This window comes from Abramis brama (assembly GCF_963993115.1).
Source record: "Abramis brama genome assembly, chromosome: 5".
Lineage (NCBI taxonomy): Eukaryota > Metazoa > Chordata > Actinopteri > Cypriniformes > Leuciscidae > Abramis > Abramis brama.
Genome location: NC_139967.1, coordinates 9,293,481 through 9,313,422, shown reverse-complemented (window position 1 = coordinate 9,313,422; position 19,942 = coordinate 9,293,481). Strand labels below are relative to the sequence as shown.

At 37.2% G+C, this 19,942-nt stretch overlaps 1 protein-coding gene across 3 annotated transcripts in view; it reads left to right on the top strand.

The window, feature by feature from the left end:
* taok3a (TAO kinase 3a) overlaps positions 1–19,942 on the top strand; it is a 71,795-nt gene that overhangs the window by 41,584 nt on the left and 10,269 nt on the right. For all 3 annotated transcript variants that reach the window (XM_084115398.1, XM_084115397.1, XM_084115396.1), the window contains exons 2-13: positions 1,421–1,631; positions 2,992–3,063; positions 3,949–4,050; positions 4,218–4,263; positions 4,840–4,936; positions 5,771–5,884; positions 5,973–6,064; positions 6,829–6,922; positions 8,286–8,367; positions 14,809–14,976; positions 16,444–16,629; positions 17,991–18,125. In XM_084115398.1, coding sequence (XP_083971524.1) covers positions 1,497–1,631; positions 2,992–3,063; positions 3,949–4,050; positions 4,218–4,263; positions 4,840–4,936; positions 5,771–5,884; positions 5,973–6,064; positions 6,829–6,922; positions 8,286–8,367; positions 14,809–14,976; positions 16,444–16,629; positions 17,991–18,125 — 1,323 coding nt within the window. In that variant the 5' untranslated portion in view covers positions 1,421–1,496. The remainder of the gene's footprint in view (positions 1–1,420; positions 1,632–2,991; positions 3,064–3,948; positions 4,051–4,217; positions 4,264–4,839; positions 4,937–5,770; positions 5,885–5,972; positions 6,065–6,828; positions 6,923–8,285; positions 8,368–14,808; positions 14,977–16,443; positions 16,630–17,990; positions 18,126–19,942) is intronic.

The following is a 19,942-nucleotide window of genomic DNA, read 5'->3' as shown; positions in this document are numbered from 1 at the left end:
GAATAGTATCGGTATCGGCCGATATCCAAATTCAGGTATCGGGATCGGATCGGAAGTGGAAAAATGTGGATCGGTGCATCCCTAAAAAAAACATTGCAAGTTTGAACCTCAGAATTGCACACTTCACTTGAGCAAAACGCCTCTCAAACATCTTTCCTTATCACATGATTTCACCAAACCTTTCTGTTTCCATCCATCCATCAATAAAAACAAAAGAAATCCATACTCCTCCAACCACCTGGCTACATTTGATAGATAGACAGAGCCGTTCTTGTTGATGGGGGTTGTGTTTTATTGATAGTACATGAGCTGGCCAGTAATGTTGATCATATTCATAATGAATGTACAGATGGATATTAGCCCATGTTTTCAGTCTCTATATCGGATACACAGTACTTTCAGCACCTTTTGTTCTTGGGTCAATGGCCGCTTGTGTGTCAGATGTCTGATGACTCAGTAGGCAGTGTTACATGCAGGTGGCCAGTGTGTGTGTGTGTGTGTGTACATGCTAGCATGATGAGCAATGCTGCCAGACGTTGAGCTGTCTTCCCATGATGCCTAACCAAGCTGCCTCCAATACAAAAACACATTTGTGTCACACCAGTTTACCATCGCAAACACTTGTGCATGCTCAAACATGCCGGGAACAAGAAGTTATAAAGGCTTTGTGGATGGGAAGGGCATATTTCGGTATTTAGCATAAAAGTATAGAATTGTTCTACACTCACTAGTATCTGTAGGTTTGTGAGTGTGATCTATTCTGGGCATTATTATTATTTTTTACTACATTTATGTATTTATTATTTAAATGTTTTAAATAAAGCAAGCCATTTGTACTAGGTTTACCTCAATATTTTTGTGTGTGATTGGCTGGTGGTGTATAGCCTAATAGTTAAAGATCTGGACAGATCATTTAAAGATTGCGGGTTCAAACACCAAAAGTGTTCAAACCACAATATGCGTTTTGTCATCATTAACTCACCTTGATGTAATTTAAACCCTAAATTGTCTTCTGTGTAACACAAAAGGAAAGTTTCTAATGAATATCCTGGTCACTCAATATTGTGCAAGTGGATGAAGACTGGGCCAGTCAAGCTCCAAAATTAATTTTAAAACTACTGTAGTCCGCAACACTTGAATGCTAAAATTCCATATTAAAAGTCAAAATATTTTGGGCTATGATCATTTAAAAAAATAATGTTTCACTTCAGAATGCTTGGAATATGGTGCACAAGTCTTTATTCAAACATCTATTCAAACTCAGTCAAAGTCATACTGGTTTAAATGACGTGAGGGTGAATAAATTATGACAGAACTTTCACTTTTGGTTTAACTAATCATTAAGCCACTTTTTCTGCTAATGACACTCACTTGACCTGGACAAGCAGTCAGTCTTTAATCCGCTCCATTCTGTCCACAGGCAAAGCAGGTAAATGCCGGGCCTGCTGAATGAAGGCGAGCAGAAGCACGTCGCCATCAGAGGTTCTGTCTAACTCATGATGCCGTCGTCCACGCGGAAGGGAGCAGTGAAAGACCCGGATGTGGCCAGCCTCTTTTTCAAAGATGACCCGGAAGAAGTCTTCTGCGATCTACACGAGATCGGCCATGGGAGTTTCGGAGCAGTGTACTTTGTGAGTATAGAAATGTTGAGGAAATGTCAATTTTTTTTTTTTCAGCTGGATCTGTTACTAGAATAGGGGAAAATATGATGATGATGTCATTGATGATGTCAGTGTATCATTTACATATATTTGCATCTCAATCCATTACTCTCCCCTTTATCTACAGTGTACTTTTCAAACTCATTTTTATTAATTATTTTAAAATACTGACTTTTTGTCTCTACATTCTAGTAATATTTCTTCTCTTTTTCTAAGTTCTGTAGAAGACGAAAGGCACATAGTTGAGACGTAAGAGACCAGGATAGCTTTTAATACCTAAGCTCGATGAGCCTTTTTTTTTGTCTTATTCTCCCCTTCAGTCACTTCTTAACTGTAGTTAAACTTGGAGCCCATCATTTCATTTTCGAAACTACACCATAGTGCAGCAGTTTTGTCAAATACAAGAACTGCAGCCTCATGACAAGTTCTTGTGCATTTCTTAATCTGGGAACTTATAGCATAAAGCCTTTGATTCCAAATCTGTGGCAAGACTGGAATCCGTCGTGCAAATCCCCCCCTTCTCTCTCATTCTCTCTCTTTTTCTCATATACACTGACTCGCGTGCACACACTCACTCACTCACATGCGGACTGCCCATCCAGATGTAGGGCTGGTCTCGAGGGGAAAGAATAACTAGGAGACACTGCTCTTAAGACAGATGTTCAGTCCGTTTAAATGCGAGGGCCAGCTGCTGGCCCCATGTTGTAGAAAAGACTAAGATTACTCATGTCTGCCATACAGACTTCTGTTGGCGATTACAAGTGACAAACAATGGCATTCCTGACTTAACATGCACGGTCAAAAGTTTAGGGTCAGTGAGAATTAATATATTAATACTTTAATTCAGCAAACACATTAAATTGATCAATAGTGACATATTTGGGGTGAAAAAAAATCAGTTCCCACAAAAATAAGCAGCAGCACAACTGTGTTTGATAGAAATAAGAAATGTTTCTTGAGCATAAAATCAGCATATTAGAATGATTTCTGAAGGACCATGTGACACTGATGACTGGAGTAATGATGCTGAAAATTCAGCTTTTCCATTACAGGAATAAATTACATTATGAAAATAGAAAAGTTTTTATTTATAATTTTTTTTATTTTGTTCAATTGTAATAATATTCCACAATATTACTATTTTTATTTTATTTTTCAAAGATGCACAATATGTATGTGATCATATATTTTAAGGCCAGTATTGCCTTTAAATTTTCCACATTAGAACTACAGTGCAAACTGATCATATTTTACATGCCTGGTTTAAGCAGTACTAAACAGTAAAAGCCAAAAATAGTATAAAATAAAAAATGTTTTTGGTTTCCCACAGGCCCGAAACTCCTATTCCCACGAGGTGGTGGCCATTAAGAAGATGTCCTACAATGGCAAGCAGACCACTGAGGTGAGAGACAAACTCTACTGTCATCAGCTCTGATAGTTTGACTCTATATTTGAACGTGTTAGTGTTTTACTCTCCATATAAAGCAGTTCTTCAATGTTAAGCAAACCTTCTCCTAATGTCCTTGACCTTGTAGATGATAAAATCAAAACATTTATTTATTCAGTAGTTTTTGGTTGCTGTTGTAACAGTGTGTTTGGCGATATTTTTTAATGTAAGTTTCCGCTGGGTGGGTGGATGGATGGATAGATGGTTATAAGAATAGACAGACTGATGGATGGATGGATGGATGGATGGATGGATGGATGGATGGATGGATGGATGGATGGTTATAAGGATGGATAGATGGATGGATAGATGGATGGATAGATGGATAGATCTTGTATTGTCTTGTAGATCTAGTATTGTCTAAGTAGATCTTGTAGATCTAAGATCTTGTTTTGTCTTGTAGATCTAGTATTACTGGATCAAGAAGCACTTGATCCAGTAATACTAACACTTTCTCTTCTATTCTATTTAATAAAAATAAAAAAATTAACATGTACATATTAAACTGAGATTAAACTGAGAAGGGTCATAGCACTTGCATATTGTTGTCCTACTGTTAGTTTAACTGCTTCTATTGTTCTAATTTGTAAGTCGCTTTGGATAAAAGCATCTGCGAAAGGAATAAATGTAAATAATAGATAGATAGATGGATGGATGGATGGACGGACGGACGGACAGACGGGTGGATGGATGGTTATATGGGATGGATGGATAGACAAAATGATGGAAGGACGGATGGGTGGATGCTCTTTAGTTATCGGTATCGAATATCAGTAGAAGCCAAAAGTACTGATGTTTAAATTTGTATATGTGTGTGTTTCTTTGGGTTCCCCTGTTCAGAAGTGGCAGGACATCATTAAAGAGGTGAAGTTTTTGGAACAGCTACGACACCCAAACACCATTGAATACAAAGGCTGCTACTTGAAGGACAACACAGCATGGGTTTGTACTGCCGTTAAGAGTGATAAAACCGTTTTCTTGGTTCACAAACACGTTGCTATTTATAGGAAATATTTTCAGCTTAGTTTACTTTAAGTTTATTCCCAGAATTACCTAACAATTAACCATGCCTGCTTTTCCCAATAATCTTGTCTGCGTTTTTCATTCAGCTTGTGATGGAGTATTGTCTCGGCTCCGCTTCAGACTTGTTAGAGGGTGAGTTGACACTTAACTCACACTACACACACTTTCATGTATGCAAGTACAATGTACACCCCCAGTATTCATTCACACAGAGGAACAGTAATTGTTAGAGCTGTCATGTGTTTTTTAGTCAGTGTGGAAGGCCTTTATTAACCACATCCCTGACACGTTACAAAGCCCATTGTGTTTTATTTCCAGTGTCACTACCAAACTGCCATTGCATTCATGTTTTTGTTTCTTTCAGATGTTGTCATGGCAACATGCACAGCTTTAATGATAGACTGTTGGTTTCAATTATCACTCCATATGTGTGTGTAAAAGAAGAATTTAGAATTTCCAGTTTAACTTGCCATTGTCATTTTATGAGTAATTTAGGCTGCGTCTGATTAATTCAAGGCCGTTTTCCAGTCAAGTTCTCAGTCCTTTTCTATAAGAGGATAATGTATCTAAATGTCATGTCAGTTCGCGCTGTCTTTTTGACACTTTTTTTCTTTCTTTTTTTGAGCACCACGCTTATAGTAACAACAGCAAATGTTGTTATGCACATGTTAAGATGTCATCAAGCATCTTTCTTTTATTTTTGTCTAGTTCACAAGAAACCCCTCCAAGAGGTTGAAATTGCTGCCATTACCCATGGTGCCTTGCTAGGACTGGCTTACCTACATTCCCATAACATGATACACAGGTGAGTCGCCACCTGACTGATGCCTGTTTGCACATTATCAGCATCCTCAATATGCTCCAATATGCAATATTCTTTTTTTATGAGTTTATATGCTTACCGTAAAGCACTGCTATTTTTCCCTTTTTTTCCCCTCTAACTTTGTTTGCAGTGACCATATTTGCTTTTTGTTTTGTATTGTTTTTAATTTTCAGCATTGGTCTGACTAGAATGATGTTATTGGAAATGGATTACATCAACGTATCTATTTTTTTCAAATTTTTCTAATTAAGTGTCTGTGCTCTTCAGTTTCAGGTTTCAAAGTACAAAATCATTATAATTATTTAAAGTACTAATCCATGACACATCCGCATATGTCAATACCATTTATTGTCACTTTATTTAACTGCTTTACAGCATGCAAGTTCTTATCTGCTTTGCTATTTTTGATTTTGCTTTCTTTCTAATTTTTTAATTTATTTTCTTTTACTGTTATTTTTCAGTGTTTGTAGACTAGATTGATATCATTGGAAACTGATTATATCAAAGCTTAATTTTTTTCTATTTCAGAGTGTGTACTCTTCGGTTTCAGGGTACTAAACCATTATAAACAACACTAAACCGTTATAAATACACATCCGCATGTCAGCATACCATTTTTCGTCATGCTTTATTGAACTGCTTTACAACGTGAGTTCTTCCAGTAATACAGTGCTATTTTCACTTTCGTTTTCTCTCTGCGAGGTGTTTTTTGTTATTTTCCTGAGACACTTGCCATTGCATAATGTGGTAATATGATACTACAGTATGCCTGTACTGTCTGTCTGCAACGCTCTCTCTCTCTGTGATTTTGCTTAGAGATGTGAAGGCTGGTAATATCCTGCTGACAGAGCCGGGTCAGGTCAAGCTGGCTGATTTTGGCTCCGCTTCCATTGCCTCTCCTGCCAACTCCTTTGTGGGAACCCCATATTGGTTTGTACCACACATATTGACATTAAAGATGATGACACATCCTGATAAACCAGGGGTAATTAAACAATTGTGTGTTTTTCTACCACAGGATGGCCCCAGAAGTGATTTTAGCCATGGATGAGGGTCAGTATGAGGGGAAGGTGGACGTCTGGTCTTTGGGGATCACTTGCATAGAGCTGGGTAAGTGTTTTTAAACTTTATATTTCATCCATGTTCTGGTGCTTTAAAGTAAACCGATGTTTAGAAGCTGTTTTTAACCATTCACTGTGTGTTGTTACATCAAAACTATGGCTGATGCCCTTTGACCTTTATTCATAATTCAATATGACTCTTTTCCTTATATGTCATTGTATTTTGTATTTATAATATCATAAATTAAACATGGTAGACGAAAATGTTACCAATATTTTCTTTTATAATAAACAGATGTGTAATTCTCCTATCATTTGATTTATTTTAATATATTAAGGACTTTTTTTTTTCTTTGTGATTTCATAACATGTGATCTGTATGATCTCATTTTAATTAATTTAGAACGCGCTGCATTTGCAAAGTATGCACGTTGAAGCCCAATATTAGTACTAGTATCCCAATATTGGGACACTTGACAAAATCATAAAATTGTGTCTTATTTTCACATAAGAGAATCATCATGTACACCCCTGCTAAGAACATACATTGAAGTGAAATAGTATTGGCATAATCGTATTAACAAATAATGTAGCTTATCATCCAGATGTTTTCAGTAGCATATTTTTTACTGTTTTTAACATGCTATGTTTTTTCAACACTATTACTAATACTGCATATGATTCAAGACTAATTGCGATTCAGCCTAAATATTGACATACCATCTGCTTCTGATTGGCATATGTGCATATTCATTCAAAATGTATGCAATGACGCATTTGTTTTTGATTTCTTACACCCCTGCTGTTTTCTAGCTGAACGCAAGCCTCCCCTCTTCAACATGAACGCTATGAGTGCCTTATACCACATCGCCCAAAACGACTCTCCCTCCTTACAGTCCAATGAGTGGTGAGTGTCCTTCTACACAATCGCCAAACTGAAGTTGACTCACTCGTATAGATGTATACAGTATGTGTATACACTCCTACTCGTCAAACATACAGTATGCACTCTCTTAACTACGCACTCCTCTCACACTTTAAATGTGTTATGCAATAACCCTGACCGCATCTGCCAGTTCTTCACAATTCCTGATCTTGTGCATTATTGCACAAGCAAACTTTCAGTCACTTCATCTTTCTGACCTGCAGCAAAGCCAAAAGCCTGCTGGTCTTTCAGGCCTTTAGTTTATGGATCTGGAAATAGGAAGGCTGTCTGAATGGGCCAAAATATTGTTGAGGGTGTCACAAAGTTAATTTGGTGACTTCCTTGTTTTTTATAGTGTTTTCTTATGTGGAGGAGATATGTTCACATTACACATGACTTTGCAATACTTTTGCAATACACTTCACAAAACTAGAAGGAATCCTTTCAGTAATAGAAACAGAGAAATATTATTTATGTAATAAAATTAATATGAAGCCAGAATCAGCTCTGTTTACTGGTCTTATTGTGAATGTTTTATCTGTGCACGTTATTCAAAATGTCATATTTTTATGACAAACTTACTTTATCCCTGAAATTACTTTTTTGTGTCTCTGGGCATTCTTGTTTTTCTAATCAATTGACCATTTATATGATCCCCATAAATTCCTACAAAAATTAAAAAAATCTATTTAATATATAATACAGTATACCCTACTGATGTACAGTGTATGTATGTATAAAGGACTATATATATATGAACACTGACATTCAAAAGTTTAGATCAGTAAAAAAAGATTAATATTTTTGTGAACCTGTAATATTTTTTTTTCCCTTTGATGAATAGAAAGTTCAAAGGAACAGCGTTTATTTGAAATAGAAATCTTTTGTAACATTATAAATATCTTTACTTTTACTTTGATCAATTGAATGCACCCTTGCTGAATAAAAATATGGATTTTAAATGGTGGAATATAAGAATGGTAACATTATATACACAATTATTGAAACTGAAGTAAAATAGATTCAGAAGGTTTCATGATGACTGTAAGTATTGCTTCAAACTTCAAAATTGCTTCAAAAAATGTAGAAAGGTGTCACTTGCGCTTCAGCCTGGTTGGTGCTCACGGAACAGGACGCGAAAATCAAAAGAGGAGACCCAAGGTCTAGCTAGGACCAAGGAACAGGACCGGAGCACACAACGTTTTAAATAATTTATTATTGGTACAAAACGACTAACGTTTCGACGCCCATGCGTCTTCTTCAGAGTCTGAGTATAAAAATGTTTGCACATTCAGTACCCTACAAAAGTGCATAATACTGTAACTGTTGCATGTATTTTGTGAAGGTCGGATGCATTCCGGAGTTTCGTTGACTACTGCCTACTAAAAATTCCTCAGGACAGACCCTCCTCAGCAGAGCTCTTGCGGGTGAGTAATCGCATACACACCATGTTCACACATGCAGGGGAAGTTATCATGTCACTTGTAAAGTCACACATAAGCATTGCTCATCTAAGTTCAACCATGACTTCTGAGTGCCCACACACTACTGTTAATTCACTCCCACTTTAAGTCACGCTTTCAAACACTCTCTGTAAACACACTTGCTGGGGGAAGGCAAAATACTCATGTGATACTAACACACAGATTGTTACATTTTAGGCACAGAAATGTAAACTTCTTATGTAGCTTAATCTCGTGTACTTAGAACTTTAACAAACGGCATATGGTCGGGTCTACATTACAGCTGATTATGGCAAACTGCTGAATTAGACAGGAAGAGGCCGTCAGGGGCAGGGGTGTCAAATTCAGTTCCTGGAGGGCCACAACCCTGCAGAGTTTAGCTTCAACCCTAATTAAACACACCTGATCAGCTAATCAAGTCCTTCAGGCTTATTTGAAAACAGGTTGCAGGTGTGTGTGTGTGTGTTGAAGCAGGGTTGGAACAAAACTCTGTAGGGCTGTGGCCCTCCAGGAACTGAGTCTGACACCTGTGGTTTAGGGGTTAAAAGACTTTGAAATTATCAAAAGTTTTACATTACATTTACATTACAAGAATTTCTATTTCATATAAGTGCTGTTCTTTCATCAAAAAAATCCTGAAGAAAAAAAAAATCATGGTTTCCATAAAAATATTAAGCAGCAAACTGTCAAACATTGATGATATTAAGTTTCTCGAGCACCAAATCAGCACATTATAATGAAGTAATGATACTGAAAATTCAGCTTTGCCATCCCAGGAATTAATTTTATTTAATATATATTAAAATAGAAAAAATAAATTTTAATTATATTTCACAATTTAATGTTTTTAGTGGATTTTGGAGATATTTGCAGCCTCAGTGAGCATAACACCGTGTCCTAACCAGACGCCATGCGATAAGATCAAAATCAAAATCAATCAAAACCCACAGCCAATCAGAACAGCGTGTGGGCAGAGTCTCGCAGCAAGTGCACAACACCAGAGACTAATCTTGACAGCACTCGGAAGGAAATGGATAAGTAGGCTACATAATCAAATTCACAAATATTACACCATTTAAACATTATTAAAAATACATAGGCTGAGTTACTAAAACAATCTTTGCCAAAGAATACACTTGTTTGTTTTCACTTTGAACGTTCTTGTTTCCATTTGTTTACCGTAATTTCAAGATCTGAGGTGAATTATCCATTGTTGCTTTTACAGCTACAAAGCTGTAATATCACTAAAAAGAGCCTAAGTCCCTCCCCTCCGCTTCCGGCTCATGGGACCTTATTTCGGAAAAAATATGTATGGTAGTCAATGTCGAGAGACAACTTATCTTTTTATTCCGTCTGAACTGTGCCCTGAATTACACGTATGATGTTTGTCAATTCAAAAGATAATTATGAAAGTCAAGAAAGTCGCAGTTTGTCATAAAACAGAAGAGTAACATTTAGTTTTATGTGAAAATTGCTCAATGAACTACATCTCTCGTCTCGCACTATGTACGTCACCAACATGGCTGTCACCTTAGCGCGTTTCATCTCGTTCTTCCAGAAAGACTATAGACTTAACGTAAGACTATAGAAAAAATGACAGACGTTAGCTTCAGTAAAGTTAGCTTCATTCATTGAGAGAAAAGGTATGACATCACATGTGCACCTTTTGGGTTTGTAGTCTTTGTAATTACGTATTTTCACAGTCTTATACCTCAACAGTTTTACATCAAACTGCTACTTTCTTGACTTTAAAATGTATCTTTTAAGTTGACAAACATCATATGTGTAATTCAGGGCACAATTCAAACGAGATCAAAATATTTGTTGTCTCTCGCCATTGACTACCATACAATATTTTTCCGAAATAAGGTCCCATGGTGGTCCACCGGAAGGGGAGGGACTTACGGTGTGTTCACACGGGGCGTCAGCGTCAACGCTTCCCATTGACTTTGAATGGGTGACGTCAAGTGTTGCCGAAAAGAATTGTGGATCCGTCGGCAGCGCTTCACTGGCGTTGCTCGCGGCAGAAGTTGAGAATTTTTCAACTTCTGCCGCGAGCAACGCCAGTGAAGCGCCGCAGACGGAAGCGTCAGTCAATCAGGATCGCTCTATGCAAATACAGTAGCCAGGCGGCAGCCAATCACGTTCATCCTGTTCAATGAAGCTTGTTGTTGAGTTCCTGTCTAATTTCATTGGCTGACGCTGCTATGACCATGGCGTCAGTGCCAAACTTCAGCCACGCCTTCCGTCAAGCGTTGACGCTGACGCCCCGTGTGAACACACCGTTAGGCTCTCTATGACACTCAAAGTCACATTACACGCCTTTAACATTGAATAACGCAGATAAACATTACCTGAGATTATCATTGCCACACTTTGTGTTTGTTGTTCCAACCGCGATGTCGCAGAAAAATAGAAACCGTTTTTAAAATTGAATCGTTGCGTGTCACCGTCGCGGCTGGTTAGGACAATAACTCCGATTAACATGGAAAAGATACCTTTTATCGCGCGTTGTGGCGTCGCTTGTAGTTAGGACACAGTGTTAGAGATTTCTTTCAAAAACTTACAGACTCCAAAACTTATGAACAGTAGTGTACATGTTACATTCTCAGCATTTCTGTCATCTAAAGTAATGATTTATTTGTGGCACATTTAAAGGAAACTCTGATGTCCCTTTAGAGAGTTCCCGCCCTAGTAACATACACCCGCACATTCATAAACCCCATCATGTGTCATTCGCAAAAACGTCAATATCTTCATTTTTATAGAGATAAAGATGCTCCTTTGCAGTTGGGGAGTGCACTTCCTCTTCGCCATATCTGTCAGTACTTCCTGCTCTCATGACAGTGGGTTCCTTACTCATCCGTCCCTGCTGACTCACACACATACCGGTACACGTTTTCGTTTGCACAGCCAAGCGCTCAACCCACAGAACATGTCATTCTGCTGTTTTTTCATTTGCTCACTTCCTGTGCCAGCTACATCCTTGGAGGGTTAATAAAAGCAAGAGGATTTTTTGATTGTGTGTGTCTTACTCAACTAATATAACCATGACTTTCTCTCAACCGAATCACTGGAGCTGTAGGTGGACATATTGCTGTGTGGTGACTAATGTTCGTGATATCATGCTGTGGTGGGAGGCTTATGGATTTTATATCATCACCAAAATAAATGTGTGGTAGAATATAGCACTACAGTGGGGATATGGGCAATTATTGGCTGTGGGGTATCTCTGGATACTGGATCATTAAGGGATTTGTGTTGCCGAAGTGATTCGTTTGTTTGTTTGCGCTTTGTATGGGTCTGTTTATGTGGGTGTATGTTACAGGTTACGGTTGATCTTGTTGGTGGACACAGGTAATCCTATTTAGCACTGAGAGCTTAGTGGCATGCTAGGCACGCACTTCAGGCACAACCTCACAGGGGTGGGCGGCCCAAGGTGGCATGGGATACCGGGGTCTCTTCTGTGGCCTAGGTTGGCACTGGGAAAAAATTAATTTCGACCCAGTTTTGGTCTCCCATTCCTTACTAATACCTCAAGTCTGGCCTTTCAAGCTCCTTAAGACCAAAAAGAGGTCATTAATCTGAGTCTAGCATTAATTTATTCTATTCCCACCATTTGCCGCTTCCCAACTGCTGTCTTAATCTCACATGGGGTCTAAATCCACCTCAATTCTTGACCTACAGAGGTCTTGTCGATCGAGAATATCGCGATCTGACAGTTAGAGCTGGAAGACTTCAGATTATGTAATTTCCTCTAGTTAAAAGGGATAATCCGGTAGATTAGTTTCCACCCGTGCTGGACAGTCACAGATGTCCGTTTAGAGTGGCGAATGCTTATCTATGTTATCATTGGGAAGCCGAGCTGTTAGCTGTAACTGTCTTTGGCGGGCTTAACGGTTGACCCGTTTGCTCTGCAGTGCTTTACCAGCTCGCAACACAGACGCGATCTGCTTAAACTAAATGCATTTTCAGCTAAATTTGTAATTCCTTTCCAAATCACTCTCCATAGATTAAGATTCCAGATCTCTCACATGATTGAGAGTGGTAACATTTATCAACAGTTATTGAAACCAAACAAAGTTGGAACCAGTCCACTTTGATTAGGCCTACGAGATCGGTTTACGCTTTAGATCATTTTATATGTTTGTCAAATGAAAACTTTTTTAATGTTTTTAAAAGAAGTCTCTTATGCTCACCAAGGCTGCATTTATTGGATGAAATATACAGTAAAAACATATTGTGAAATATGAGTACAATTTAAAATAACTTTCATATTTTAATACATTTCTTGTGATTTTAAAAAGCTGAATTTTCAACATACGTTATTCCAGTCTTCAGTGTCACACGATTCTTCAGAAATCATTGTAATATGCTGATTTGGCGCTCAAAAAAATATAAAATCTGATTATCAATGTTGAAAACGGTTCCTAATATTTTTGTGAAAACTGATATTTTTTCAGAATTCTTTGATGAATGGAAAATTTAAATAAAGAGCATTTATTTGAAATAGAAATATCTTCTAAAATTATAAACGTCTTTACTGTCACTTTTGATCAATTTAATGCATCCTTGCTGATTAAAAGTATTAATTTCTTAAAGTCCCCCTGTAGTCAATCATTTTATCCCTTAAAACTTATCTTTGGAATATATGATGGTTTATGGTTATATGAATATGCAAATTAGCCCCGCCTCCACTCACTCACACCAGCTCAGAGATCCACTTGTTGATGGTCACACGTTGTTGTGATTGATTACAAGGTAGTTTGTGACATCAGAGACACCAGCGATTTCAAACCGTGATTTTGAGACTGCCTTTGGTTCACTGCAGTTTTAAGGAGAAAATACTCAGCAATGGTGTTGACGTGAAACGTGTTTGCCTGAAAGCATATTAAAAACACCACATATACATAATAAACAACATTTAAAAGCTTGGTTTTCACCACAGGGGGACTTCTTACTGACCCTAATCTTGAATGGTAGTATATAAGAACAGTTTATGCTTTAGAGCAAATGACATGTTGTCAGATGAAGAGTAACTTTCATTAATGTCAATAAACCAAGGTAGGTTCCACTTCAAAGGCCCTGTTTTCACCTGGTATTAAGATGCGTTTTGGTCGATCGTATCACAAGTGGATGGTGTTAAATACCGGTGTAAACGGGGTCTAAAACGTTTTGAGCTTGTCCACTTTCGAGTGTGAACGGTCGAAAGCGTTCGAACAGCCACAAAAGACCTCCAACTCTCCACCTACTAACTTAATGCGGAAACATTATGGGAAGCGCTCTAGCCCGGCGGGGTTTAAACTTTGTCAGCTGGAGACCCAAGTTTGGTTTGAAGACCAAAAACTACCAAGCACAAAGTTCTCTCTCCATTCCTGATTTCTAACTCGCACTCTCTTGTCATGTCATGTCATAGTCTTGTGGCTATCAGAGCAGAAAGAGCAGATTGTCTTCTTCTGTGTGTTCAAATGTAAATTGTGTGAGCTTATTTTGTCCATTAGATCGAAAAATCTGTAAAAGGCCATTACATTTACCCTCCCATAGACCCTCCCCTTGAAGGAATCAGGACAGAAGTGGTTGAAAATGGTAATGTCTCCCTCGTCTACTTGTGATCCGATCGACCAAAACGTATCTTAATACCAGTGTAAACAGGGCCAAAAAGGTCAATGAGAAAGCTTAATGTGCTAGAGCAGTTGACATGTCGTCTAATGGCTGAGAAATCTGGATTCTAACCGTTTTCTTCCAAATAAATGAATGACTCCAGTTGGGTAATGGAAAGAACTCCAACATGACCAATTAACTTTCAAAGAGTCTTGGTTTGTGGTTTAAAGAGCACAGTTTTGTGAAACCAGATAACATGCGCACATGCAGCTGCATGAACTTGAGTCGGTTCTCTTTATATTATCATTGAGGAGGTGAGATCAAGTCCTCATTTAGCCAGCCATGTCAGAACCCCTTCTCCATATACCAGATGTCCACTCAGGGCCACATTACACATGAGCACCCTCTAGTGAGCAAGGAACAAACATGAAATGACGTAATTCAGAGCACAAGTGGAGTAATCCGACACGCTGAGAGGATTGAGACTGTGGGTTTATTTCATGGCAGTTGAATTGCATCATGTTTAACCCCCAAATGTTTCTCCCGAAATATCTGCCTTTATGAAATGAATGTCATTAATGTAGTTTTCAGGTGAACATGGGGCCAAATAAAAACACATGTGATACACTCGTCATAAATATAATAAAATCTGAGGGTGAGATTTGATTGATCAGGATGTTTACACACAGAAGCTGTTTGTACATTTCATCACCACTTATTGCTCATTTTACTTGCCTAAAATTCCCAAAACTCTCCTGTGTTAATTTCACAAATCTCCTCTCTGTCCCTCTTTGTCCGTCCCAGCATGATTTTGTGAGGAGAGATCGTCCTCCACAGGTCCTCATCGATCTGATCCAGAGGACGAAGGATGCAGTCAGAGAACTGGACAACCTGCAGTACCGTAAAATGAAAAAAATCCTCTACCAAGAGAAACACAACGGCCCAATGGGGGAGTCTCAGGAAGAGGAGGAGGTGGGTGCAGGAAGTGCTCTGAGAAATGAAAGGTCCCCATGAGTGTCATACGCACATGTCGGATTCATACTTGCCACTGCAAGTTTCATAGTGTTGCATTTTGTATACACAACTGATATAACATTTTATGCTGAGGCAGGCATTGATTTCTCTTTTTTAAATATATACTTTACATGTTTGCCATCCATGCTTTGATTTTAACATCAGTTTTGAGTAACTGGGCCGATCAAGCATTTTTTTATTTTTTTTTAAACTGATTGATTGGTATCGGCTATACTAAGCAGGATCCTTTATTTTACATCATCTGACGGGACTCCGTATCGGCAAATAATCAGTATTCAATGACTCTGATAGGATCAGGGGCACAAAAAACTTGAACGAGACATCCCTTGTTTTGAGTTTTAATTTGTGACTACACTTGGATTTAAAATCAGTCTGTCAATTTTAATGTATATTTAGAGGGAATAAAGTGATACAAATACACTTAAGGGATAATAAACTACTCTGAACTATATTATAAATATTTAACTTAAAAGTACACTGTACCTTATACAGTACTATACTGAACTGAACTTAAGGTATATACTATATACTAAACAGAACTACAAATATACTGAAAGTATATGAAACTACTGTAACTACTATATCGTGCAAAAGTTTGGGGACTGTATGATTAAAAAAAAGAAAATAAATTAATACTTTTATTTAACGACGATACATTAAATTGAACAAAAGTTACAGTAAAAACAAGACTGGAGTATAGGCTGCTGAAAAAATATATGAAAATATAAAACGTTCTTTTTAATTGTAATAATATTTAACAGTATTCCTGTTTTTTTTTTTTTGTTTTTTTTTTTAATCAAATAAATGCAGCCTTTATAAGCATAAGAGACTTCTTTCAGACTTATTTCTTTTAAAAAACATTTAAAAATCCCAACCCCAAACTTTTGAACAGGAGTGTCTATACTGCATACTGTATTGACATGCACTTAATGTTTAGAGTTTTGGAACTAAACACTATACTGAATTATACACTCTATACTATGTCAAACTACATTGAAAGAAAGTATATAGAAATATATACTTTACTAAATTTTATGAAATAACCTACTGAATAAATAACCTTTATGAATGACTATACTGAAGATAATACTATACTTAAGTGTAGAAATACAAACTGAACTATAAACTATACACAACTGTTTATTATACTGCTTTACACACCATGCTGAATTTAACTGAGCTATATACTTTATTGAATTATATAATACAGACTATACTGAATTACACCAAAAGTTTATGAAACTAACCACATTGAAGGTATATAGAACTGTACAGTATTTTGAACAATATTGAACTATTAGGCAGAAAGGCTTTCAGTATAGTGTGAATATTGATAGTAGATATTGTTCTCCAGAAAGGTTGGTGATCTGTTTCTCCGTGTGTATGTCTCTGTCCCCCGCGCAGGACGGAGAACAGGCAAGCTGTAAGATGAACAGTTTGGGCAGTAATCATTCCATCCCCAGCACCTCAGTGAGCACGGGCAGTCAGAGCAGCAGTGTCAACAGCCTGCAGGAGGTGCCCGATGACTCCTGCTCCGAGCTGCACCACGACTACGACAGCACCCTAGAGTCTTCCACGCACCACAAAAAGGTTCAGGACGCACACAGACATCTCCACAAATGCTTACCATACTTTGATGTTGACAAACAAAAATTGAACGTATGCTTTCCAGTAGATTCCTGGAAATCATTTCAGTTGAGCTGTTCTTAGAAAGACCGGCTTGTTACAATTTTAATGGTTTGAACATAGTCTTTCTGTGCGCAGAGAAGGTATACTTGGAAATTAGATTAGATTTAAAACAAATAGTTCAAAGATGCTCCCCTCCCCTTTTACAGTGTGGTATGCAACAACAAAACCTATTTTTTATTTTACAGTGAAATAGTATTATAGTGATGTTTTTTAGTAATAATAATAATAATGATTATAAATATAGTAAAGTATATTATTTTAGTATTATTTTCTGCAATAATCTTTTTTTTTTGTTTTACAGTCAAATATGATAGTAATTCCTTTTATATAATTTTATGTAGTAATAATTATTATTATCATTATGGTTATTTTACAGTTGTACTGTAAAATATAATTTTATTGGTTTTCTTAAATACTTTATTTTACAGTGAAATATTACAATAGTATTATTTATATTTAATATTTTTTAGTATCAATAACTAATAATAATATTTATTATTGTTATTATTGTTGTTGTTACTTTACAGTTGTACTGTAAAAAAAATCCTAAAATTATTTATTTTACAGTGAAATATTACAATATTATTATTTATTTTTAACATCTTTATTTAGTATTAATAATAATACTTATTATTGCTCATTATTAAGATTGTACGGCCCTAGTTTATACCATATTCCTATTTAAATACTGCACTGCATCGATTACATACGCTGTACATTCTTTGAACGTATGTGATTTAGGAAGTTAACGAACACATGCATGCATGATTGACACTTCCTGTCCTCAAGGAAATTACATCAGCATGCAGCAGAAATATGAATCGACTTGATGGGAACTGAACAGCCCTTAAACAAGTTGTTCTTCATTTTATTCACTGAGAGAAGATAAAACCCTCAGGAATATGAGCGCTTCAGTTCGACAAACCTCGTGGGTCGATTAATAAAGATATTTTAAGATAGTGAGCGTGTTAGTATTGAACAGTCTCATGTTGAAACATCTCAGCTGATGCTACAGTAACAGGAAGCATAAAACTTCTGCTTCGGATGTTGTAAGGAAAATGTATTGCTTGAATGAACTGCAAGTCACTTCGGATTGCATCTGCCAAATGCATACATGTAAATACTGTGACGCAGTACATGGGGGAACTCCTGCAGTTAAAACAAAAGATCTCATTAACTCCTCAAGAGATGTTTATGTTGTGACACCAAATCTTTGACTGATTTTATTTGTGTGTGTGTGTGTGTGTGTTTTTTCCCCTCAGGATCATCAGTATATCCGCGACGACCTTCCTCATCGGGACCACCGGTCGGAACTGCGACCGTCTTCGTCGGAAAGAGCTCAGGCTCACAATTATAAAAACCGTGAGCGCTTCGCCACAATCAAGTCAGCATCACTGGTGAGGAAAAAGAATGACATCATCCTCTCATCCCCCCTCCTCTCTTGCTTGACTCTTTCGTTCTTTTCTTTCTTCCTTGGCTTTAATACACTCTGCGGTCATTTCTCTCTCTCTCTCTCTGTTTCTCAGTGGTCTTTGCCTCCTTCTCTTTCTGTTTAACCCTCTCTTTATTCGAGAGGAAGAAATAAAGGGTCCTACTTTTCTCTCTCACTCTCATGTCTGTTGTCAAGGCAACATGATTCAGTCAATAGCCAGCTGCACTTCTCACACGAGTCATTGGTGTTGTTGTCTACTATTAGTTAATACAGTGTGATCCCACACAAAAGGATATTCTTCGTTTTGTGGGGTTTTGGGAAAATCTTTTTTTTATATATATATATAAAACAGAAGGTCAGTGTCAGATATGTACGATACCAATAAAGAATTTTTGCAATTAAGCAAAAAATAATCTATTGTGATACACTTCCACCCTAATTGATGAATATATGGAGATCTCTGGCAGGCAGTGTAGTCGATCGCAGTATGCTTGGTTGAAATGATGATGTCACCTGTTTTGGCCCCATTTTGCTGGAACGTGACTGCCCTCTAGGGGCAGACAACCACAGTGGACTTTGTCTGATACTACAGACACTCATCTATCATTTCAGATGATCACAAAGGAGTTTGGCTTTAGTGGGTTTATGTGCATGGCGCACCTTCCTAAATCGAATTTATTTTTATTTTTTCATCGACTTGGTGGAAACAACTGTGCACTTTTTATATATTGATTTGGGTTTACAGTTGTATGGAATGAGACACAAGGATATGGGCTATGCAGGGAAAGAGACTCTCTTTGTGTTTCATATGAAAAGCCGTAGAGGAGGGGTGAGGTTTAGAAAGTGAGACGGAAAAAAGGAGAAAAGACTAGAACGAAGGTGAGAAGGGACGACATATTGTATAGGCAAAACTATATAGGGATGAAAAAGGGAATGTGAGAATGCCTTAGATGCATTATAACAGCCAGGTTGTAAATCGAAACATAGTGTCTGATAAATCCACAGTTGATGTCATACTAACATGTCACATTTTTGTTTAGTTTTCTGACCGTTTTTTAAGTTCGTCGTCTCCGGCTTGCAGTTTGGATTTACATTTGAATCCTTAGATTTTTTCCAAAACCTAGTGAACTGCCATGCTGTCACCTTCTAGAGCAGAATCCTAACAGTCTTGGAACCTCATAAGCGCCTTTCGATAAAAATCATATTTCTGCAAAGTAGGAAAGATCATAATTCACAAAGTTTCACAGCCACCCTTTGTGTGTTCTTTCACCTTTATGCTTCTAGTTACCAATGAGAATGCAATGCTTTAGGATATTTTAACAGTGATTAAACCACCATTTTCCCCCTAAAATCAGCACAAAATGCAAACTCTGCAGATTCTGTGTGGGTCTGCCTATAAGTGACTGATATACATGGGTAGCAACTCCTCAAGTCTTTAGTGTTCACTTGAGAGCAATTTGTTTGGTACAAATAACTTTCTTCATGTGAAGCACACCAAAGTCTTGACTTATAATTCCAATAGCATTTTACGTTAGTGTGCTTTTTAAATGCTTTTTAAAGAAGTCATTATTATGTGATCAAAAATACAGTAACAAACAACAGCGATATTTAACATTTTTAAGTTTTCTGTTTTAATACATTTTGAAATGTAATTTGTTTGATGGCAAAGCTGAATTTTACTCCAGTCTTTTAGTGTCACATGATACTTCAGAAATCATTCTAAGAAGTTTCTATGTATTAAAAAAAAGTTCAAAAGAATGCCATTTATTTGAAATAAAATTA